A 25,542-nucleotide genomic window follows, 5' to 3' on the forward strand; every position below is an offset into this window, starting at 1 on the left:
TCAGAATGTACCCTCCATCACTCAAGGAACAAATATTTATTGAGCATACATTCTGTTCAATGTACAAAGCTCATGACTATGGACAGAAAAGAAGCAGGAGATGCAATCTTGGTTATCAGAAAACTAAAAACCATTCTGAAGAAATAGCATATGGGGACTTGATAAACAATATAAAGAAGAATATCATAGTAGAAGGACTGGTCTAGTCTTACTGGTGACTTTTTAAATACTGAGTACCAATCAATTCTCTATAAAGCAACACTTTATAGAGATTCTTAGATTATAACCTTAATCATGTTCTCTCCACTTTCAGTCCTTCAGTTATCTGTCAATCTTAAGGAATTAAAAATGATACACAAGTAGATAAACATAAGTGCCAGATGACATATGAAAGAATATTTACATCAACTTTATTCGCAATGACCCTAAACTGAATATAGTGCAAAAGACCATTAACACAAACAGATAAATGGTGGTATGTTTATTCCATGGAATAATGTACAATAATGAAAAACAAAAATAACTGTAGCTAAATGTAACAAATGAATCTCTCAATATTGGCTAAAGGAAGCTAGATACAAAAGATTACATTCTTTTTTTTTTTTTTTTTTTGTGGTGCTGGGAATTAACCCAGGGCCTTGTGCATGTGAGACAAGCAGTCTACCAACTGAGTTATATCCCTAGCCCTAAAAGATTGCATTGTTATGAGTCCATTGATATAAAGTTTAAAAATAGGCAAAAGTATTTAATGGTGGTAAAAGTGAAAAAATGGTTATCTGGGTGTAAGGGATTTGTAATCTAATGACAAGGAGGAGATAAAAAGAAATCTCTCAGGAAACTAATGACTTCCTTTACCTTGATCTGAATGGTGGTTATGAGTGTATTTATTTGGTAAAAATTCATTGAGTTCAGCAAATTTCAGGATACAACATCAATGCACAAAAACAATTACATTTCTAAGTACAAATGATGAACATGTGAAAAACAAAATTTAAAAAATAGCACTTAAAATTGCTTCCAGAAAAATGAAATATATACATATCTAACAAAACATGTTGTAGATCTGATCTGAAAATTGAAAAATTCTGGTTAAAGTAATAAAGAAGACCTAAATGAGCTGATTTTTCTTTTTTGTACAACATATTGGAACCTAAATCAATGGAAAGACATACTCTAGTCATGGGTTGGAATACTCAACATAATTAAGGTTGCAATTCTTATCAAAACAATATATTGGCTTAAGGCAATGAGTATCAAAATGCCATCAAGATTTTGTGTAGACATAATCAGTCTTATTCCAAAATGTGTACAAAAAGGCATAGGAACTAGAATTGCTAAAGTACTTTCACACAAGAAGAATAAACTGAGAGAATTCTCTCTACTAGATGTTAAGGCTTACTATATAGCTATAGTGATCAAGACAGTGTGGTATTGGCAGAAAGATCAACATGTAGAAAATAGAACAGAATGATCAAGATAGTGTGGTACTGGAAGAAGGATAAACACGTAGAAAATAGAATAGAATAGATAACCCAGAAGTAAACCCACACAAATATGGTCTATTGATTTTTCATAAAAGTACAAAGGTAATTAAATGGAGAAAATTTATATTTTCAATAAATGGTACCAGAGCAACTGGAGCCACAGGTAGAATAATAAGCCTGGTCCTAAAATCATATCTTATATAAAAATTCAAATGAATCATGGCCTGAAGTGTAAAATGCAAATCTATAAAACTTTTAGAAAAAAATGTTTAAGACTTGAAACCATAAGAGAAAAACAATTGTTACAATGGTAAATTGGATTCTATCAAAACTAACAGTTTTTCCACTATGAAAGACCTTGAACATGAGAAGACAAAGTATGGTCTGGGACAAAATTTTTGTTAACCACATATCTGACAAGGAACCTGAATCTAGAATATAAAAAGACTTTTAAAAACTCAACAATATTGAATAGACAACCTGATTAGAAAATGGGCAAAAGATATAAGAATACATTTTATATATGATATATGATGTTATTGTTTAGATATTAGGTGTACCCCAAAAGGTCATGTGGGAGACAATGCAAGAATATTCAGAGGTGAAATGATTGGGCTATGAGAGCCTTAACCCAATCAGTGAATTGTTCCTCTGATGGGATTAACTGAGTGGTAACTGAAGGCAGGTAGGATGAGGCTGGAGGAGGCGGGTCACTGGAAGTATGCTTTTGGGGGGCGGGGGTATATACTTTGTTTGTACAGTGGAGCTCTCTGCTTTCTGATCATCATGTGAGCTGCTTCCCTCTGCCATATTCTTCCACTATGATGTTCAGCCTCACCTAAGGAATGTATCAGGCTGTCTGTGGACCAAGACCTCTGAAACTGTGAGCCCCTAAATGAACTTTTTCTTCCCTAAAGTTGTTCTTGTCAGGTCATTTGGTTACACCAGAAAAAAAGATATGAGCAGTATATAAGCCCATAAAACATGTTTATCATTAGCCATTGGGGAAGACAACTTAAAACCAAAATAACTTATAAAAATGGCTAACATGAAAAAATATATATGCAGTGGTAACACCAAATGCTGACAAAATGGATCACTGATACATTGCTGGTGGCTAAAGGGTAGCACAAGAATGCTTATAATGGAAGTGTTGGTAGTAGTCAGATGCATCTACACTTGTGATAGGATTGCACAGAACTGCACACACACACACACACACACACGCACACACACACGCAAATAAGTGTATGAATATCTGATAAAATCTAAATAAGGTTGATTAGTGGATTGTATCAATGTAAATTTCCTAATTGTCACATTATATTTTACAAGAAGTTATGATGGGGAGTAATAGGTGAAGGTTATAGGTATGTGTTTATATTATTTATTACAACTGAATATGACTCTACAATTATCTCAAAAGTAAAGTTTTAAAAACAATTCATGGATCTGTACATTAAACATGTGTGCACATTATTGCATTTATCTTTCATTTCTATATTTTTAAAAAGAGCACAAAAATTAAATCCCATATTATCCAACTAAATCTTTAATTATAGCTAAAGCTTACACATAACAATCACCAATTATCAGTTTCATGAGTAATCTTGAAAACTGGGAGACTGTTGACATAGATGTTTGAGAATACAAAGCCCTGAGTTAGCACATTTTGTAATAGAGCTAAGAGTAAAACACTAGAAAACATTTACAAGACATTTATCTGGAAGCTATGAAGACTAAAACATTGAGCCAGCATGGGGTAAAGGCAGTTTTGGGGAATACTTATAGTTTTTCATTATCTTTAATCATAAAGTTGATAAGTTAAAGTTTTCTGTGACTCTCTAATTACAAGAGTTGATAATTTAAACTTTAATCTTGAGCTTATTTACTTGTTTTTAATTTGTTGCAGGAAATAATATTAACTTATCATGTATTTTTATAGGAAATTAAACTTTAAAATGCTTATCACATTTGTAGTTTTTAATACTGACCTTATAAATCATTCAAGCAGTTTAAAACCTATGCAAATTATTTTGGAATTATGGAAGAGACCATGACTTTTCCTTTTAAGTCAATATGAAAATTCTACTTAAATCTGACTAATTTTGTTTCGTAAGGATGTTTACCCTGTTTTCTTTACCCATGAATATTTCCTGAAGATTTTTTTTCATGCTTAAAGTCAATGTTCTTGCTCAAGTAAAACAAGTTTATAAATCATTTATCTTAAAATAATTGCCTTATCAAAAGATATTCAATCTAAATAGCAACAATTTTCAAAAAAATTTTAAATTAATTACATTAAAAGAAATGATCATTAAGTTGAAAACAATAACTTATAAAATTCTAGGCTTACCTGTCCAAAGCTTACAGCCATCAGGGGTATATTATGACTGCAATTATATGAAGTCATGATAATAAAATATTGGATTGTTATAGTTGATCCATTAATTTTGCTCTGATTCACCTGAAAGTGCTTTAAAAATATACCTTTATTTGCTAATGCTGGAAGTCTTCTCTTTGGCATTTCTAAAGAATGTAAACAAACAAAGTAAATGGGAAATACATTATAGTGTTTTATTTTTATTTTTTATTATCATATCTCATACACATGAGTTTAATAACATGATTAAGTCCACATGCTAAGACTATAAAAAATAACTTTTTCATTTTTAGCTAATATTGTCAGTGTCAATAGGTGAATTTTAGGAATGGCTATCCCTCCTGATAGTTGGTTTCTCAAAGATAAAACAAACAAAATGAAAATGTTTGTCGTGATGTATTTTTTGATAAGCAAAATCAGGACTATAAAACAAATTCTTGCTTTAATGAGAAAGTAATAAACAAAATTCAGGACTGTACTACTAATCTTGCTATAATGAGAAAGTTTATATTAAGAATGAATTTATTCTTACAAAAGGACAAATCATCTTGCCTTTACATTAAAAATAAAGTAAAATCATAATATTATTTATTTTATTTTATTTCATTATATATGTATATATGTATATATATATGTGTGTGTGTGTATATATATATATATATATATTTTTTTTTTTTGGTGCTTGCATTCAAACCCAGGGCCTTGTGCATGCTAAGAAAGCACTCCATCACTGAACAACACTCTCAGCCCCTAAATCATAATATTATGGAGGTAAAAGAATGAATCATGAATATTCAAAGATTAATATTCCTGTCTATACAGAACATAAGAGTAATATCCACAGTAGAATTTTATTATATGACACATTTAGAAGACAACTGTAGATATAAAATGATAGAACATACCAACCAACGTTGAGATTGTAGATGTCTGTCCAATGTATACTACATCCACATAGAAGAACTGTGATTCTGATGCTTTCTGCAAACTAATCCTTTGAAGAGAAAAATCTGTTCCTTCATATTTGGTTTGTATGAGATCCAGAAGATCTATGCAAGTGTAAGTCCAACTGAAATAATTAAATCAATGTATAAATTAGTAATAAAAAATACATTGCAAAAGTCATCAAACTTTTCAAAGAGTAAAAGCTCTTCCACCAAGACGTTCATCAAACATATTCATTAGCACAAAAAAGTAGACAAAACAAGAAATACCAGCAGAAGCGTACATTGGTAGTAAAAGCTTTAATATTACAAACAACTTCAGGTTTTCTTTTATTTATAAGCCTTGGTAGTAGATACAGAAATGTAAAATAACATTATATAACAGTAGGTAAAGGGCACACATTGGTATAGAGAACTTTAACAAAAAACAAGACACAAAATAGAGTCAACTATTTTATTTAATTTTTAATTTTTATTTTTTGAATTTAACATAAATTTTATTAATCAAATGGGTAGAAGTTTATATCTTAGAGTATAATAAGCAGGATACAAGCAGCCTAAGGAAGTGTACATATATTTGAGAAAAGATAGACTTTAAGAATGTTTCATTGAGTTAAAACTATGATTTTTATCTTATAATAACCCACAAGGAGGTGATGGCATAGCAAAAAAAAAAAAAAAAAAAAAAATTCCACACAATGCTACTCCAGTGAGCTCTTCTGAAACTACTGTCAAGTTCCAGTTTTGCTTCTGAACACTGGACTGAATTTACTGTTATATCTGACATTTTTAACTAAAATAGTTCACTCTACTATCCTATTTTTCCAGTTCTAATACAGGATATAATATCATAGCATGCTAATATTTTACAGAGCACAGAGGTAGTTGCATGAGTGCATACATTTCTTAAAACTCACAGAACTGTGCACTTTGAAAGAGTGAATTCAGCTTTATGTAAGTTATACTTCAATCAACATATCTTAACATTAATGAGAAGTATTTTCTAAAATAGAGAATGTGTGTCTTTTCATTGTTATTTCTACTATAAATGGATTTTTCAAACATTGCAGATAGAAATACAGTTAGGATTTACATTAATTTCAAGCTATAACTATTTTTAAAAACTCAAAGAATAATTATACAGAACTAACTGTTCTTGAGTTTATGACAATTGTAGTCATCTAAAAGCATTGTCTAGGCTCATTCAGATACTTCCTTTATAATTCCTTATTTGCAGTTCTACATGTTTAACTTTTGGCAAAGTAAGCATTACTTCAAAATACCTTTTCTCCCTTTATCTTATATATTCATCAAAACATTCTATTTTTTCTACTATCACATAGCAAGCACTCCCCCCCCACCCCCGTGACTGAAGTCCAGTAACAAAATTCTGATAAGCTAAGCTAATCTCTTTCTACTGTTTTCCATTAGCTGAGAACATACTGGATTTAATATATGATTTAAATTTTAAAGTTTACTATCATTTTGTATTTTTTATTACTGGGGATAATAATAAAATATTACCACTGCACTAAATCCCCAACCCTTTTAAAAATTTTGAGATAGGGTTTTGCAAAATTGCTGCAGCTGGCCTAGAACTTGCAATCTTCCTTCCTGCATCTCCAGAGTTACTGGGATAACAGGCATGTGTTACCATGACTACCATGCCTTGTTTTTCAAATGGTCATATGTGATGAGGATGATGATGATACTAGGCCACTTTTAATTTTCATAATCTATACATTTCTAATCTATTTCTGTTAGGAAGCACTTGTACAGACTATAAATATTCTAAGTTAGATCCATGTGCTCAAGATTTCCCCTCCCTCCAAATAAAACAAAACAAGAAAGGAATTTATCTTTGTAAAAACATATAAACATATAGTATAGTAATAACCTTTTTTCCAAATTCATAGTGCAACTTACTTGTTTCCATAAGCAAAGTTATATGTAAATTGTATATCAGCACTTCTAGTAATCTTGCCATTGTCTTGGTACTGAAATTTTAGACCAATATAATTTTTCAGGAATCCTTTGTATGCTAAACATAACTATATAAAAAAATATGGTAAAAGTTAGCATATCTTCCCATTAAATTGTTTTGTAACAATTCAAATTAACCCAATCCAACTAAATAAATATTTGTTGAACCTTTTCCATATATACTATAGAGAGAAAGGAAAGATTAATTTCAGCTAGTAGTTGTAGGAGAATAATTGAGGAAGATTTTATAAACAAGGAGATGGAGTCAAAGTGACCTAACAACTAATGATTAATTCTTTATTGTTTTCTTAGATATGATTTCCTTTAAAAATGAGAACAATTAATTCCCTGTGGAGGTGAGCTGTCTACTAACTAAATTGTTCACTAAACTTAAAAGTCATTGCAGATGAAGAGAGAAGAGAGGTAAATATTCAGACAGATTAATCAGGATATGAATGTATTTTAGTATTAAGAGATAGAGATGAAAGTAAAATAGTAATTAAAAACTTGTTTTAATGGTCCCAAACTCCTTAAGCACCCGAACATATTTCAGAATTTTAAAAACAAGAAAAAGCAAAAAGTTATGTTTATTGGTTTTAAAATATTTATCCTAAAATGGCCATCTCTTCAATTCATGATTTTCTTTCATGTTTCCCCAACTAAACACTCAAGATCAGCTTATAATGGCTATCCATTTTGTTTCTTCCTAATAAATGAAGAAAAATGGAGGATGTTATACATTTTAATTATTTTAGTGTTCAAACTATGTGCAAATCATGTCTTCTAAAATTATGAGATAAAGAAGAATACATGATATATAGTCACACACACACACACACACACACACAATTTTTTTTTCTTTTTAGAATTGTCAGAAGAGGAATCACTAAAGCACCCACCCAGAAGGTGAGCCACAGTGCCTGTTCAACATGACATGATTTCATATGACAAGCACTTTTCCTTGTCTTAAAATTTCATGAAATTTTATTACCAAGGTGTTTTTCAGATTCAATTAGCATATCATTTTGTTGAGCATACCTGATTATAAGGAAATAATAAAATGTTTCCATATGGTGATCTGTTTGGCTTAACATCTGTCGAGTCAAAAAGAACAGCTGGATTTTTCAGGGAATAACGACCACAGTAAGCATCAGTTTCAGCTGTCTTCTGCCCTCTATTAATATGTTCCTATAAAAACAACATTTCAAATGAAAACATGATTTGTTTCTTGATTTTCTCTCACCATACCCAAACAATTGTTCAAAGTTCAATACTGTTTCTCAAATGACTCTAACTTGAAATATTCTGTCCTTTCCTGGAAGTTCTAAAGTTCCCCTCTGACCCATAACCTTGTATTTGTATTTAATTATTTCTCAAGTCCTTTCTTATATTATGAACCAGTCAAAGATATTTATTCATTCCTTCTATGATGTGTGTTCAGTGTTTACTATATGGCAGGTTTTTGTTTGCTTTTTGTTTAATCTTCAAAATTTAAATGATGAACAACAATATTCCTATATACAGGAGCCATGCAGAGTAGATAGGTAAGAGCCTGGTATTGGCAAATGTAGATAGGTAACCCTGGGTTGAGTAAAGAAAGGAGTGCAGGGATGGTGATGGGAGACGCAGTAGGAAAGGAGTGAATGCTAATTATTTGTGCAGCCCTCAGGGCCTCTAGTAACAAATTCAGACTTACATGTGTTTATTAAGGTGAGCAGGTTGCCCATTAAATAGAAAGGTTTTCCTATTTTTTCCTCACTAAAACATCTGCTTTTGCAAAGTATAATATGATATATATTTTTAAGAATTCACAGTTACTTCTTGAGTGTTATAAATTAAATAATTTGACTATTTCCTTTTTATTCTTAAAATATTCATTTGGAACAAGTGTATATCTACCTCACTTTCTGTTGTTTAAGTAAATTTAACCAACAGAAAGTGAGCAAAATTAGCAAATTTGTGGGATGTAAATGAAGCTTTCACAAATGAATTATTTTATTATGTGAGAAGATGCTAGGACAGGCCTTACCAATAAATCTGTAACAAAATTGTTTTTACAATTTGACTTAGAATAATAACAGAATCAATGCTAGTTCAAAAAGGAAATAACAAAGCCCCAATATTTATATGAATACTTATTTGATCAATTTCAAGGTTAGTGAAATATTCCATACCAGGTCAAAATAAGTTTCATAGTCTCTGAAGTATTTCACAACAAATCCTTCTTCAAAATGTGCAATTTGTGGTGGACATTTAGTGCTAACCATTTCTTCCACTGCTGCCTGAAACTAAATTAACAATATGAGCTATAATAACTTCTTTTTCATGAAGTCTTAGAACATTAGTAATTCTACTAATTAGTTCTAACAATTTTTTTATAATTCCCATCCTAGCCATAATTATGAGATAATTATCAAAATAATTTTAAGTTAATGTGTATTTTAGTGTCCAATAATTTTCAAAGTTTTATTTTAGAATAAAATAGTTATATCCAACTGGTTACTATTAGCATGGTTATAAGTTAAATGTTTTAAAGAGAATGAGAAAGAAAACTTAAATCAATAATTAAACATATTCTGAATAAAAGACTTCCTCAAATATCTCAAAATTAACAAAAAAAAACCCCCAAAAACAAAAACTATATACTCTAATGCAACCCATTTTTCAAAAGAGGAGATGCATGTACTATAAGTCTGTATTTCAGATTATCTAAAAATAATAAATAATACTGGAATATAAAGGAATTGGTACATTCATGAGTCCCTTATCATCTCTACATCTATTGATCTGGCAAAGCACAAAAATAATTATTGTTTAGAAATGAGGGCCCAAGCCAGGCAGGGTAGCACTCGCTTGTGATCCCAGCAGCTTGGGAAGCTGAGACAAGAGGACTGCAAATTCGATACCAGCTTCAGCAACTTAGTGAGGTCCTAAGCAACTCTGCAAAACCGATCTCAAAATAAAAAATAAAAATGGATTGAAGGTGTTGCTCAGTGGTTAAGCACCTGTGGGTTCAATTCCTAATTCCAAAAAAATATTGAGAGAGAATTAAGGACTCGAGGCTGGAGACGTGGTTCAGTGGTAGAGTGCTTGCCTAACTGAGGGGGCTTTGGGTTTGATGTCCAGCACTCCCAAACACACACACACACACACACACACACACACACACACAGAGACACACACACAAATAAAACAACAACAATAACAACAAAGGATTAGGGGCTTGAGATAATGTATAATGTCTAATCATCAAATTATGATTTAAATACAGGAAGGTAGTTGTCAAAATTCAGTAACCACAGCATTCTTTCTCTAAGGAGAGCTGCCCTACATGTAGGCATATTAAGTCCTGTTGACACAGACCCAAGAACTCCCCTTTCCTTCCCTGTATCTTTGTCATGTCTCCTCCATTCTCCCCTCACACCAAGTAGGAGAATATATTACTACTCCTTAAACATTTCTTCATAGAAGATTGACAGTTAATTTTCTATGTAATAAAATAACAAGAGATTTAAACTTCATTGTTAAGCATTTTTACTATACTACATCTCTCAAGGATTTTCTGACTTTTACGTGATGACCAGTTGGATTTTGGATGAAAATGAATGCTGGCATGGATAGAGGGACAGAGAGCCTGCACTCAAAAGCAAAACAAGATTCTAATAACTTTGAGATACTTTGTCCAGAAAAAGGGTGCAGGCTTTGTGCTCAATTGTCTCTGTGTCCCCTTAGACAAAAATGTTCATGATATATAAATCTTAGTAAGCTGATCAAATTCTAAATGATTTATGTGAATTTTGGAAGTAATGTCTCTTTCTCATTTGTCTATAAAGGTTCGGTGAACACCACCAAATGGTGCTGGGAAAATGCATGGTAGGAATATTCCTGGAGCATACTTCAACTTCTGATGACGCTGGAGTAAGAGGCACTGAGGCAATCCCATCCCAGTTCAGTGTGAATGTCTCCAAACTGGGTTTCCCTTTGGTTTGTTCTGTAATATCCAGTGTGACATTATTCCCTTCAAGTACTTCATAACCAAGCAGATCAAAGTCTCCTGAAATGAAGTACCAAACAATTTTAAGAGTTAATTAGTAACATACCAAATATTTATAACAGACATTCAAATAATGCCAAATTGTTTGGAGTCCCATTAATTCAAAATAAGGATGACCAGGGGAAAAGAAAAGCAGATTCCCACATTTGAGTAGATTTATTCATAGCAGAAATAGCAAAACAGTGAAGTGCTATCTACCAAAGTTCTTTATGACTTAAGAAGAAATATTGTAAGATAAACAGAGGGATACAACTGGGGATATGCAGTATAGATCAATGGGCAGGAGGATATTCCAAAAAATATATTTTAGTTCTGTGCCAATATCATTATTTCAATGTAGAGGGCTTGACTGGGCTATTTTCTTTATGTATGAATAGGGCAAAAAGCCGATTTCCAAAAACCAGCCCAGACCTATGAGGCTTGTTCAGACAATGTCACTTTGAGAGAAACACGACCTTGTCCTTAGAGGTTTCTCCTCTTTGGAAGGATACTATACTAGTTGAATCCCATTGATCTTCTTTATTGGGTAAAGGCTGACAATATATTCAGCCATGGTTTTAGTACCATATTTTTTAAGGTCACTGCTGAAGCCTCAAAATTTGTTTCTGATCTATAAACAGATCAATAAGAGTAGCTATATCCTCATTTTTTAGTATTTTGAACAACAAATTTTTGAAATTTTTGGAGCTTCAATTCATATTAAACAAAATTCTTTACCTCCCATTCAACAATCAAATTAACATTTTCATAAAATAAGACATAAACATTGAGGTAACATTCTACTTTCATGAATTGGAAAATAAACACACACACACACACCCCAGGGACCTACTTTATAAACTTAGATATACCAAATAGCCAAATTGCTTACTAACTTTAACTGAAGACAGAATATCTACCTCAATATTGCCAAAAATGTCATGTATGAAACATTAATATGAGGTTAAAAGCTATTACTTGAAAATATTTTTAAAAGGTTGAGAGATCAAATAATTTTTGCATTAAACCCAGGTGAATTGATTTTTTTTTAACAGCAGGACTCCTTAAGGATGTTAATATTCTAATGAGTTCTGTCAATCTTCAAGGAGTCTGATATGAAATGTTTCCCTTGTGAATTAGACCACATAATCCTTTCTTCAGGCAAGATTTGGTCAGACTAATGTTTCCTGAATAATATGGATTTACTTAAATTTTATTTTCAAAATTAATATTTTCACTTATTGTAAAAAGTATAATACTATAGCAATGAATATATTTTCAGTGCACACAGTGTATTTCTCCTGCATTGGAGCTGTATATTTCTTGAAATAAAACTAAAATTTAAATTAATATAGAAAAAAAATGTACCATTTAATTTCCATTTCTCCTACCATTGATCAAGGCTATGAATCTATTTTCCTCTATCATTTTATGGAACTTTTTTTTTAAACCTTTCATAGTAGAGTTGCCCAGGGTATCGTTTATTTCCTGGAGAAGCACAAAATGAAATACAAGCTTACCTCTAGTTGATACAAAGGTTATTGTGTAGATAAAGCTCTGGAGATTCCTTTTTCTTATTACTTGAACTGTGTCTGGTTTTACAGACCAGAGGTCATTCAAAGCTGATTGCATTAGGGAGCCAGAAGCATCAGCAGGTAACAAGACTTTTGGATGAATTAAAAAAGAAAAAAAAAAGGCAGATGAGTTGAAATATTTCTGGCTTACAACAGACAAAGTATGTTTTGTACTTTTTTTAAAGCAGCCATACTCTGTAACATGTGAGTTATCACTTAGAGAAATTAAGCTCTGAAATTGATTTGTTCAATAGTTTGGTTTTTTAATTGGTTTGTGATATTTTTGAGACCAAGGATCATATTTTACTATTTAATATTCCCATAATAAGAAGTATATATTTTGCAAACAGTGAGTACTCATTAATATTTATCAGTTGAAATAATTAACAGAAATAGCAAAAGAATTTTTTTTAGAATTTATTAGCAAATATAGAAATCTTCTATTATTAACCAACAAATTAGTGTATCATAGGTCTATCTCTTAATTTGGGAAATTGAAAGATATGTTTATATCATTGTAAGGATAAATTTAATTTTTATTTTCTGAATTTATACCTGTGAGCCACAGATACATAAAATCCTTACATGGATTTAGATATATGTATTTATAATTATCCTTATAAAAATGATGGTATATGCCATAAAGTTGTGTATATTTATGTCATTTTCTATCCCAATCTGAAGGCTTTTCTTCATGATTTATTTTTCTCCTTTGTCTAGCATATTATTAAAATGATAATTACCAAACAGTACCACAAGACTTAGAGTAAATCCTTTGTAGCTACATCTATATGTAAAAAGAAACAACATCACCCTAATTATTTATAACTTACTAGTCTTTTCCATGTTATAGATCAATCTGTATTGGTGAAATGAACATGAATTAGCTCCCACACAGGGACTGGTTACTGTGATCTTCTGGACTTCATTAGTTGCATTAGTTGTTTCCCAGTTTTCCAAAGTTATAACCTATTTTCCAATTTGAAAAAAACAAATCTTTAATATATGGCAAAATACACTCTGAAAGTATCATAATTCAGCTATTTAATGACTCTTTATTACTCCATTTTACTGCAAATGAGTAAATGATATTATAGACTATTTAAAAGCGGGTTTTATAATAAAGATATTCCAAGCCACAGCTCAGTAATTGTTGATAATTGCATTCCCCTAAAAAGCATCTTATCTCTTGAAATTAATAAGCAAATGGAGTCTTTGGCTTTGGATATTTTCATATATTTTGTGGTATCAATAATTCAATCCAGGGCCTCATGTACTAGGCAAGCACTCTATCACCCCCAGCCCTAAGAATTTTATTTATTTATTTATTTATTATTTATTTTTTTCGTTATACATGGACACAATAAATTTTGTTTGTTTATTTTTATGTGGTGCTAAGGATTGAACCCAGTACCTCACATGTGTGAGGCAAGTGTTCTACCACTGAGCCATAACCCCAGCCCCACTGAGAATTATTTTTGATAAAGTGGATTTATCATCACAGCAAACCTGTACTTCCTGGATAATTGTTGACTGGGATTTGATAACTTGTTCTTCATTTATTGCATCTCTTGTTTGTTGTTCAGTATAGACATTTCTAAACTGGTATAGTCCAACATCAACAAAAGCACTCAATCTATACTCCTGCAGCAAGATTTCAATATAATATCTGGAAAATAAAATAACTAATGAATATTATATTTTTCCCCAGAATACTAGGCATGAAATTTTTTTCAATGAATAAAACATCAACATCCACAAAATCTATTAAATGATTTATATCGTATAAAATCCACACTTATAGAATAATATATTAAAATATTTAAAGTTTCATAGCAGTTTGTTTAAAATATAATGAATATAAAATATCTGAATTGTTTCCATTTCTGACCAATTCTTTTAGCTTAGTCAGTTGACTATTGATTGAAGAAGATACTAACTCCTATCCTTAAGGACCTTAAAACAAAATATCAATGTAGATTATGATAATAATTATTAGGAATACAATACAGAGGACATACAGAAGTTAAATATTTTTATATAGTCAAGAAAATGACAAGCAGGCTTAGACATATTATATATTTTGCAACTAAGTGGTTGTATGTGTCAAGGATGAAAGCCTTTGCAAATAGCATTCAAATTCAAATATTCCCTAAAGGTCCATGTGTTAAAGACTTGGTCACCAGCTTGTGACACCATTGGAGATGGTAGGACCTAAAGGATGTGAGACCTAGTGGTATTTCCATGAAGTATATACTGTGACTCTGGCTCCTTTCCTTTTCCTCCCCCATCGCCCATATCCACCTCTCTCTCTCTCTCTCTCTCTCTCTCTCTCTCTCTATATATATATATATATATATATATATATATATATATATATATCCTTCCCTGTGGCCATGAGGTGAACAGCTTTTTTCCTCCATTCACTCCCTGCCATAATGTACCACATTCCCAAACAGGGACTAGCATCTTCTGAAACTATAAACCAAAAAAACTTTTCCTCCTTATAAGTTTATCATCTCAGGTATTTGTCCCAATCCCACTCTCACATTTCTGAAAGTTAGCTCCATTTATATCTTGGGGAATAAAATAGTGCCTCAGGAAATTTCTACTGGTTAGACTGACTACAACCCTCTAACAAGACAGGTGGGATTCATACCTTATGTTTGGAATTCTTGACTCCAAAGAACTCTTGCCCATTGTCTAATTCTATCCAGAATAAGGCATTAACTGACTAGCTGTTAGAGATGAATGCAAAACTGCTGTGTCCTCATCTAAATCTCTAGAAATGCCACTATTATGATATCACATCACCCAACAGATATTCTTGTTGTATATGAAGAATAAATATCCACAGTATGTGGGAGGCTGAATGAGGGACATTTATCTTTCATCTAGGATGATGGAGCCCTAGATACTCCCCCTGACAGAACGGGTACTGGAGGATTACATCAGGATCTTGGCTGCCTTAGGAACCTGTTCACCAGCTCTTCAAAATCCAAGTAGCCAAGACTAATTAAGGAGCAGGACTGAAAGAAAGCATTAAATTCTGCATTCTTAATTTGAGCTTAAAAATATTAATTGGGCACTTTCTATGTGTAAGACAGTAAACTAAGCATTTTGCATATATTATTATTTAATCTTCACAAAAGTCTTATAACAGTATTCTCTTTCTTCAAATGAATAACAGATACTAAGAGAATCTTATGGATTTAATTTTTAATTAATAACTGAGATGGTATTCAAAGTACAGTAAAGAACTGAATAGACGCCTCTCAAAAGAAGAAATATGAATGGATGATAAATATATAAAATGTTCAGTACCACAAGCAACTAGGGAAATGCAAATCAAAACTACATAGAAATTTTTACCTCAGTCCAGTTATAATGGCAATCATCAAGAATACAACTAATAATAAATGCTGGCAAGGATATGGGAAAAAATATATACTCATACATTGTTGGTGGAATTGCAAACTAGTATAACCACTGTGAAAAGCAATATGGAGATTTCTCAAAAGACTAGGAATGGAACCACCCTATGAACCAATTATCCCACTCTTTGGTTTTATCCTAAACTAAAATTTTAAAAGAACTAAAATTTTTAAAAACCTGAAAATCTATATACTATAGTGATAAACACTCATGAATGTTTATAGCAACACAATTCACAATAGCAAAGTTATGGAACCAGGCAAGGTACCCATCAACAGATTAACAAATAAAGAATATGTGGTATATATACACAATGGAGTTTTACTCAGCCATAAAGAGAAATTAAATGATGGCATTTTTTTGAAAGTCAGTGGAACTGGAGAACATTCAAAGTGAAATAATCCATACTCAGAAAGTCAAAGATTGGATGTTTTATTTCATATACAGAAGCTAGAGTCAAATAAAAGGGGAAAAGTGTAAGGGAGAAATACATGAAAATAGGAGATCACTAGAGTAGAGGAAAAGATAGGGAGGAAGGAGGACACTAAAAGGGAAGAACTGTGGAATTAAATTGACAAAATTATGACATGTAGTATATGAATATACCCTAGTGAATTCCACCTTTATGTATATCTGTAAAGCAACAATTTATAAAAAGTATAAATAAATAGAAGGAAGACCAGTAGAATAGGGGAAAGTGAATAGGGGAAAAAAAGAGAGGTAGAAAAGAGGAAGTACTGGTGACTGAAAGTAAAGCAAATTAAATTCCATGAATGTATAATTATATAAAAATTAACCTTAATACTATGTATCACTATAATGCACTAACTAAAATGCTTTAAAAATTGACCAAAAAGATCTGCACTTAGATGAAATGATACCTGATATTCTGATATCTGTAGAATGAACTGGAAACATGAACTGACTTTGGACAGTCTCTGGGAAAATGAAAGTCTATTTCTTCATCCCTTGAATCTATGCTTGACCATTTGCTATGGTCAATGAGATAGAAGCAAATGTGACAAAAACAAATATTTAAAAGTGTGTGTTTGACAGTAATTGCTATCATTATTCTTGGGAACCTATCCACCAACACCACAAGCTTGGGTTAAGCTCCTAGAATATAAGAAATCATGTAGGATGAGATGCTCCCCATATCTATATCTCAGTGCCAGTCATGCCATCTGAGATGTACAAATGGAATTTAGGTCATCCTAGATCATCAATCCCAAACTAAAGAGGCCAGGAACAAATGAACTGTCTAGCCAATGACAAAATTTTGTGAAATAATAAACATTTATTATTTGAAGCCTTTAGGCTAGAGTGGTTTGCTATGCAGTAAAACCTAACAGATACATATGTTAAAACCAAGGCCAACATCATTCTACACAGAGAAAAAAACCATTTCCTCTAAAAACTGGAATAAGACAGAAATGCCCTATTTTATCACTTCTATTCAACATAGTCCTTGAAACTCTAGCCTGAGCAAGTAAACAATAGAAAAAAATTAAGGATACAAATAGGAAAAGAAGAGCTCAAATTATCCCTATTTGCCAAGATCATGATCCTATCTTTCGAAGACCCAAAACACTTCACCAGAAAACTTGTAGAGTTCATAAACAAACTCAGAAAAGTATCAGGATATAAAATTGATACCCATAAAGCAATTGCATTCCTATACACCAATGATGAATCAGCTGAAAGAGAAATTAGGAAAATTCTCCCATTCACAGTAGCCTCAAAAACAAAATACTTGGGAATCAATCTAACAGAAGAGGTGAAAGACCCACAGTGAAAACTACAGAACACTAAAGAAAGATACTGAAGAAGACCTTAGGAGATAGAAAGACCTCCCATGCTCTTGGATAGGCAGAATTAATATTGTCAAAATGGCCATACTACCCAAAGTGCTATTGAGATTTAATGCAATTCCCATTAAATTCCAATATTGTTCTTCATAGAAACAGAAAAAGCAGTCATAAAATTTATTTGGAAAAACAGGAGGCTCAGAATAACCAAAGCAATCCTTAGCAAGAAAAGTGAGGCAGGAGGCATCACAATACCAGACATTAAATTATACTATGGAGTTATAGTAACAAATACTCACTTGTATTGGCACCAAAGCAAGCAAGATGGCCAATGAAAAAGAATAGAAGACACAGAGACAAACCCACATAAATACAGTTATCTCATACTAGACAAAAGCACCAAAAACATACATTGGAGAAAATATAGCCTCTTGAAAAAAATGATTGTGAGAAAACTGGAAATATGTTGTAGAATAAAACTTAATCCCTATCTCTCACCCTTCACAAAACTCAACTGAAAGTGGGTCAAGGACATAAGCATTAGACCAGAAACTGTACACCTACTAGAAGGCCCAACTCTTCATCTTGTTGGCCTAGGAACTGACTTCCTCAACAAAATTCTAAAGCTCAAGAAGTAAAATCAAGAATCAATAAATGGAACATTATCAAACTAAAAAGCTTTTTCACAGCAAACGAAACAATCCAAAGCATGAAGAGAGAACCCACAGAACAAAAGAAAATCTTTGTTACTTGCACCTCTGACAGAGGATTAATCTCCAGGATATATAAAGAACTCAAAAAGTTTAACCCCCAAAACCCAAATTACTCAATAAATGGGCAAAGGAATTGAAAAGGCACTTCACAGAAGAATAAATACAGTCAACAAACATGAAAAATTGTTCAACATCTCTAACGATTACAGAAATGAAAATTAAAACTATATTGAGATTTTATCTCATTCCAGTCAGAAGGGCAACAATCAAGAATGTAAGCAACAAATAATGTTGGCGAGGATGTGGGGAAAGGGTATACTCATATGTTGCTGGTAGGATTGCAAATTGATGCAAACACTCTGGAAAAAATAGTATCGAGATTCCTCAAAAATTAAGAATGGAAGCATTATTTGACCTGTTTACACCATTCCTTGGTATATATTCAAAGGAGTTAAAATAAGCATACTACAGTGACACAGCCACATCAATGTTTATAGCAGCTCAACTCACAATAGCTAAGCTATGGAACCAACCTTGGTGCCCATCAACAGATGAATGGATAAAGAAAATGTGGTATATATGCACAACAGAAATTATAGCCCTTAAAAAAATGACCTCATGATTTTTGCTGGTAAACGATGGATCTGGAGACTATCATGCTAAGTGAAATAAACCAATCCCCCAAACCAAAGGTCAAGTGTTCTCTCTGATATGTAGATTCTAACACACAGCAATGGGGGTAAGATAAGAGTAGAAGTTCAGCCGATTAGACAAAGGGGAATGAAGGGAAGGGCAGGGAATAAGGAATAGGAAAGAGAGTGGAATAAATAAATGTTATATAACATTCCTATGTTCATACATGAATACACCAACAGTGAAACTCCACATAATGTACAACCCAGAAGAATGAGATTTTAATTAAAATAAGTTATATTCCATGTAAGTATAATATGTCAAAATATACTCTACTGCATGTATATCTAAAAGGAACAAATTTTAAAAATTTTAAAACCTAACAGATACAAATAGTAAATAAAAAATGATATTAACACATCTTTTGACGTTCTCTATGGAACATACTCATTTTGAATATATCATGTCTCTTATCTTCCTGTTTTCTAGGAATCCTGAATGGCATTTTGAATGTTATTATCTGCTATTTGAATAATACTTTCATTTACTTTCTGGAGTTGACCTTTCAATACTAGATTTTATGTTCCTTATGAGAAGGGATTTTATTTTAATATTGTTTGTATTTGATTTCAAGTGCCTGTTCCATGGCCTGGGATAAATCAGCAAATAATAAATATATATTAGAAGTATTACCAGTTCATGGGATTTTGTGATTGTTTTTTCCCTAGCAACATTCAAGTGCTCAGACATTGGAACAAAGAAACTAAAGAATTGGAGTGAATGAAAAGTCCTGAAAAGAATGAAAATCAGGATTAAGTAAATTTCACAAAATTATAGTTTCTGCAACAAGGTTAAATTAAATTTCAAATTTACCTGGTTAACTAAATGTCAGTATTCCTGAAGATATAAAAGCAAACTTTAATAAAATTATAAAGAATGACCAATTGTAAATTCAAGCAATTAACTGTAATGCCCACCAATGAAAACAAAAGATTTTAAAATATAAGCTTACATTTTTAAAATATCACACAATCACTTTATGGCAAGAAAAACACCTTACTCTTTTCCTTTCTGAAGATGAATATCATCTGATCTTTGCGTTGGACTGGAAAAATAACTGTTGGCATTGGCAGAATGATAAGCAATCCTCACCTTATCCCAGAAAAGCAGAGAATAAAAGGAGAATTTTTAATATTTTAAACATCTAATTATCTTTATCAGTACTGTAATCCTGATGCTATTCTTCTAAGATCTGTTATCCTTGACAACATAGAGTTTTAAAAAATTATGCAAGCTCACTCACTTCATCACTTTACCCTTCACTCACACCAACTCCACTCTACTGAGTATACTGCACAGATCATGGCTTTCCATAATTAGCACGGCAATGGACAATAAGAGGAAACATACTGGTAGAATGTGTTATTATTAATCATTCTTTTGCTCTGTGGAGAACTTTCAAAGATTTGATACAAATTACAAATTCAGAGGTAGCCCTGAAAGATACCAAAGATTGGTAAATGGTTCTACGCAGTACAGAGAGAGGACTTTGGGCTTCCCATTAATGTCATCTTTGGAGTAAGCATGCCAAGAAGCTATGGTAAACTGGAATTCATAAATTACAAAAGCAATTTAAAGTTATATAAACCCATTTGTGAAGAAATCTTGCCATATAAATTCATCATAAAATATGATTTTGATTTGATTGGTCAGTTTCACACTTGTGAAATTATCCTTTGAAACCCTCTTGTCCTGCGGTACTATGACAAAATACAAAATAAACTAATGACTGTAGATGTCTAATAAAGTTTTAGTTATGGTCATAAAAAATCAGAAGGAAGTTTTTAACTTATTAGTAGGAGGGTATTTGACTAACTTAATAAGCCCATGTAATAACATACTATTCATCATTAAAAAATGATGATCAAATTTTGTATTTAATACTATGTGACAAAAGATGACACTGATCTTTTATGATCCTTTATATAAAAAAGAAAATAGAGGTTAAAAAGAAATGACAGACTTCTATCTCATAACCAAGTAAATGTAGAGTAGTGAAACTTTTTCATTGTTTTTCAATATCCTATATTGTGGCTACAATTCTTTCATAATAAAAGAAATCCTTCAAATGCATAAAGTAAATGTATGCATTTTTTCCTTTGCAGAGAAAAGTTACACATGAGAAATAATTTTCTTTTAAGCTATGGGTTTCCCACAAGTTTGTATCATGTGCTAAAATAGCAAAGAAATTGATCACATGAAATCATTTCTCATAAATTCTTTAATATATTCATTGATTTTTTTACTTAGAATAAGTGAGATACATAGGAAGATCATCACGCTATTTTTATAATATCAAGTAGTGTTTTGCAGTGTCCCTACCTTATCTTCTGGAAGTCCAGTCTGGCTGAAATAAATGGCATAACGGTCATCACCTTTGATGTAGAATCTATAAACATCAGAATCTGGAGCCACCAAAAATCCACTGAAGCGTGCAACAAATGTATCTTGTCCCATGGGCCAGGCATAGGAAGCTGAGTCTACCCAACTGGCTCCCATATACCCTGGCGTTTTTTCATTATATCCAAGTATCTCCTCAAGATGTAGTGGCCGGCTGTTATTCCATACCTCAAGTTTTAGACCTCTCCCACCTAAATATAATGAAACAAAAGAAGCCATTCATCAGAGTCATGATGCAATGTCTCAATGGCCTTATATTTGAGTGGTGATTATAGATGTCCTATGTCAATTAACATTTTTAGATCATGTGTGAAACTAAATCAATTATATGTACCCCTACATGTACTTGTTCCCAGAAGACAGAGTGCAATTAGGGCAATCTACAATTTATTTATTATTACCATATTTATCTGAGCCTCCATTACCACACATGTTAGAAGTGAATAATAATATTATTTGAATGGTTTCCATTGGGGATTTTATATACTATATATGTAAAATATTTGGCACTAAATAGAACTTTACATAAAGATAATGATACATAATAATTAGTTACTTATGCTATAACTAATGTTGTTTCATATAGTGAAGTCTCAAAACTTCATAATCCAAACCATTTGATTACAAAATATTTGCCTTGTTTATTCTAAATGGCTTGCAAAGCCATTAATCAAGGAAAAAAGATTGTTAGCTTTAAGATATCGCTTAGCATTTGTTTTTCTGGGTTTTTTTTCTTCTTCTTTTTTAAGCATTGCTTTTGTGCTAAGATTTTATCCTGTCTTGGATAGAATCAGAGAATACTCTCAATAAAACGTAACTACACTTGTCAGTACAAACACTGTCATGGAGTTTCTCTTAATCAGAAATTTGCTATCACATCTTTTTCTTTTTTCCTTAAAATGCAACAACTGTTGTGCTCATGCCTTCTTTCAGCAGCCTTAAGCCTGCCTGAATCTGGAAAATAATGACTACTCCTGTTCAGCTGCATTTGTATATGTTACAAATGAAGAAAAGATTGAACACATCAGCCTCCTATAGCACCAGCATTTCCTGATACGTACAACTTTCTCTAAAGTTACCAATTACAAATATCAAAATTATCTTCTTAAACTTGTGAGACTTTTTTCAAATATTTGAAACAAAGAAGTTTAAGAGTTTGGCAAACAGAATTTATTAGGCTCCAAATACCAACAATGACACAACTGTAAATAGATTTCAATGTGTGCACAGGATAAGAGGGAGATACATGCCCCACTCAAACACTGTCAAGCACTCCACTGGAATTGTGTAGCTGGAAAGGCCATGTACTGCAAGGGGAAAATCTGAAAAGAACTTCTAATGACATTTCTTTCATCTGTTTTCATTCTCAAACCATTCTAAAAAAGTATTTAATCCCGCCCTTTTTTTTCAACCAGGAAAAGGCATTTTAAATATTTTCATAAAGTCTATGAAATAAAGGTACCATTATACTCTATCAATAGAGAAATGCTGCTTCTAGTAGGGTGTCAGGAGACCAGGCTGAGTTTATCTCCACAAATGCAGCTTTAATGCAGCTATTTTAATACAAATGTTTTCTAATACAGAAAATATAATTTAAAAACATTTATTATAATTCTCAGCACAAATTCTAAAAAAATTCAAATAATATTTTTGACTAATGCTATGTATTAATAATATTCCTTTATTACAAACATAGAAATTGTTATTCTCTCTTATGATAACTTACCTGGATATACAGTTTTGAGAATAGGAGGTTTGGGGGGTGTCTTGCAATATATACTATTTTCTGTGATATTCAGAATATCACAGGTTTGACCTATACAGAAGCAAAATGCAGAACTGTTACAAATGAAGCTTTATAATGCATATCACATCAGCCTATCTTGAGTTATTTTTTTCAATTAAAATCAAAGTTACATAAGCAAGTGACAAAGTTGGGGCCCTTTCATTTAAATATTCTACATGAAATCTTGTCATTGGCTTAATAATAAGTATCATTAATTGTTATACTTCCATAAAGGGAAAATTTTTCTGGTAAAATATTGCAAGTCTGAGATAGAAAATTCCAGTTTCTGAGAAAAAATATGAAAAACTAGATAAAACTGTATCTTTGTAAAAGTGAAGACTTGTTTTGTTTCTCAGAGAAAAGTTGCAGAATGCCCATGAAGTCCAGAATTTAAAGGTAGGTTACGACCTCTTAAGTAGGAAAAATGATAGTATAGTCCACGTTCTTAAAATTAAAACAACAGGGACAATAATTTTGAAATGGTATTTTAACAGAAAAACTGTGTCCCAAATGGGCAAGGGACTAAAGAGAAAAAATTATAACTTCTACATAAACATAATTAGACTTCATAGAAGAGTCTCTTTTAAGACCTCTGTGTTTGCCTCATGAGGGTCAGCCCTCAGTATTTACTAGAGTTAACAAACATGAGGACAAGAAAAATGGAGAGAGATACCTTTGCCAGTTTCTGTTTGGTGGCCTGGAAAATGTAAACTTTTAATGCTTTCACTATTTGAATGACTTATGGATGCAAGAAAATTAAAATAGGAAATAGTCAATTCAAATAATATATTAAACCCACAGTCCATTTTACTGGAAGCACAGAAAACATTCCTATAAGGTTCATTATCTTTAAAAAATTATCAATGATTCCAAATCTCAATATGGTTGCCATATTAATGGCAATGATATAGAACAGAAATCTGACATCCTTTTGGGACATCAACGGTATCCTAATCAAAACAGACACAATATCAGATAAGAAAGCATATTATATAAATTACAAGTATTTTATACCCTGATTTTAATATTGAAAACATAAAATCTGATCCAAATAATGTGTTATATGAATGTCAAAAATCTTATGTTTTAACAGTTGGGCAGGTGATCAACAAGGATTCATGTGGGCTAGAAAGCTATTGTACATATATTAGAAGTTGCTTTATATCTGTCTTCTCTTCTGAAATCACATTTTGGCAGACTCATAGGAAGATTCCTTAAAAGGCAGAAGATACCCCAACAAGGGGGCTGTGAGAAGAAAAATGTAGGTGCCCAGTTACAAGAGTGAGCATCATGTCCTCTACCTATCAAGAAAGTGATGTCCTATGACTCAATGGAAAGAGTACCACTATGACATTCATCCTAACCTCCCTTTTCACTATCTCTACATAGATCCAGAACAGACACATAAAAGTGACCCATACCTAGAGAACCAAGCCCTATATGTATTCATAAACAGATAACGCAATAATTTATGCTTTTTCCAAGGCCTGTATCATGCCAAACTACTAATGCACAGTATATGAAAAAGTATGGGCAGAATATGCCAAAATGCTAATTAAATTCCATCATAATTAAATAACTTTTTGGAAGTAACAGAAGTTCAAGGAGATTTAAGAGCTTATTAAATAGAGAATGGGTGTGTTCTTAACTGTGGTGGGGAATTTGTGGATGGCAGTGATGATACTTCCATAAATGCCTCTTAGAGATAAAGTGCCCACTAAGGGATGCAAGGAGTGGCCCTCATGGAAAAATAGCAGAAGGAAGAGCATGGAGCCCAGAACAAAATGCTGCATGAATACCCCCAGGTTTAAATGAATGACAACAGAGAAAAAACTATTATTTTTCTTACATACAAATTAAACAAGAATAGGCAGGATTTATTCCTATAAGTTAGTACATTAAGCATCATGAAAAATACCTCCAACTAGAACTTTCACTGGGAGATCCGTTTGATCAAAGAACCTCCCACTTATTGTTAGTGTGGTGCCACCTCCAGTGCTTCCTTTTGAAGGTGAAACTGTAGTGACCTCTGGGGGGAAAAAATCACATTAAATATCATATGTCAGGAATATCAGGCATCATCCCAAATGCTTCATTTAAAAAAAATTCTGAATTACCTAGCCACAGCACGTAATTTAGTGTAGGTAGTGGATTACTAATTGAGTGAATTAAGTGTTTCATTATTTTGTCTCTGATGCAGTCCTGCAAAGAGGATAATAAACATGGCTTTCACTGACACTGACATTCAATGGGTGACTGGGCTTTAATGGTGACTAGTACTAAAGAAATGATTATCAGGAGACCAG

At 32.1% G+C, this 25,542-nt stretch overlaps 1 protein-coding gene across 1 annotated transcript in view; it reads right to left on the minus strand.

The window, feature by feature from the left end:
• Positions 1-25,542, minus strand: part of Pkhd1l1 (PKHD1 like 1) — a 139,523-nt gene that overhangs the window by 88,884 nt on the left and 25,097 nt on the right. The window contains exons 11-23 of the mRNA XM_040293748.2: positions 25,155-25,265; positions 23,177-23,266; positions 21,373-21,641; positions 20,051-20,142; positions 13,911-14,070; positions 13,235-13,370; positions 12,348-12,491; positions 10,691-10,848; positions 8,969-9,082; positions 7,833-7,982; positions 6,738-6,862; positions 4,773-4,936; positions 3,841-4,013 (exon numbers count right to left, since the gene is read on the minus strand). Coding sequence (XP_040149682.2) covers positions 3,841-4,013; positions 4,773-4,936; positions 6,738-6,862; positions 7,833-7,982; positions 8,969-9,082; positions 10,691-10,848; positions 12,348-12,491; positions 13,235-13,370; positions 13,911-14,070; positions 20,051-20,142; positions 21,373-21,641; positions 23,177-23,266; positions 25,155-25,265 — 1,886 coding nt within the window. The remainder of the gene's footprint in view (positions 1-3,840; positions 4,014-4,772; positions 4,937-6,737; positions 6,863-7,832; positions 7,983-8,968; positions 9,083-10,690; positions 10,849-12,347; positions 12,492-13,234; positions 13,371-13,910; positions 14,071-20,050; positions 20,143-21,372; positions 21,642-23,176; positions 23,267-25,154; positions 25,266-25,542) is intronic.

Source organism: Ictidomys tridecemlineatus, chromosome 7 (assembly GCF_052094955.1).
Source record: "Ictidomys tridecemlineatus isolate mIctTri1 chromosome 7, mIctTri1.hap1, whole genome shotgun sequence".
In the NCBI taxonomy this organism is placed as follows: domain Eukaryota; kingdom Metazoa; phylum Chordata; class Mammalia; order Rodentia; family Sciuridae; genus Ictidomys; species Ictidomys tridecemlineatus.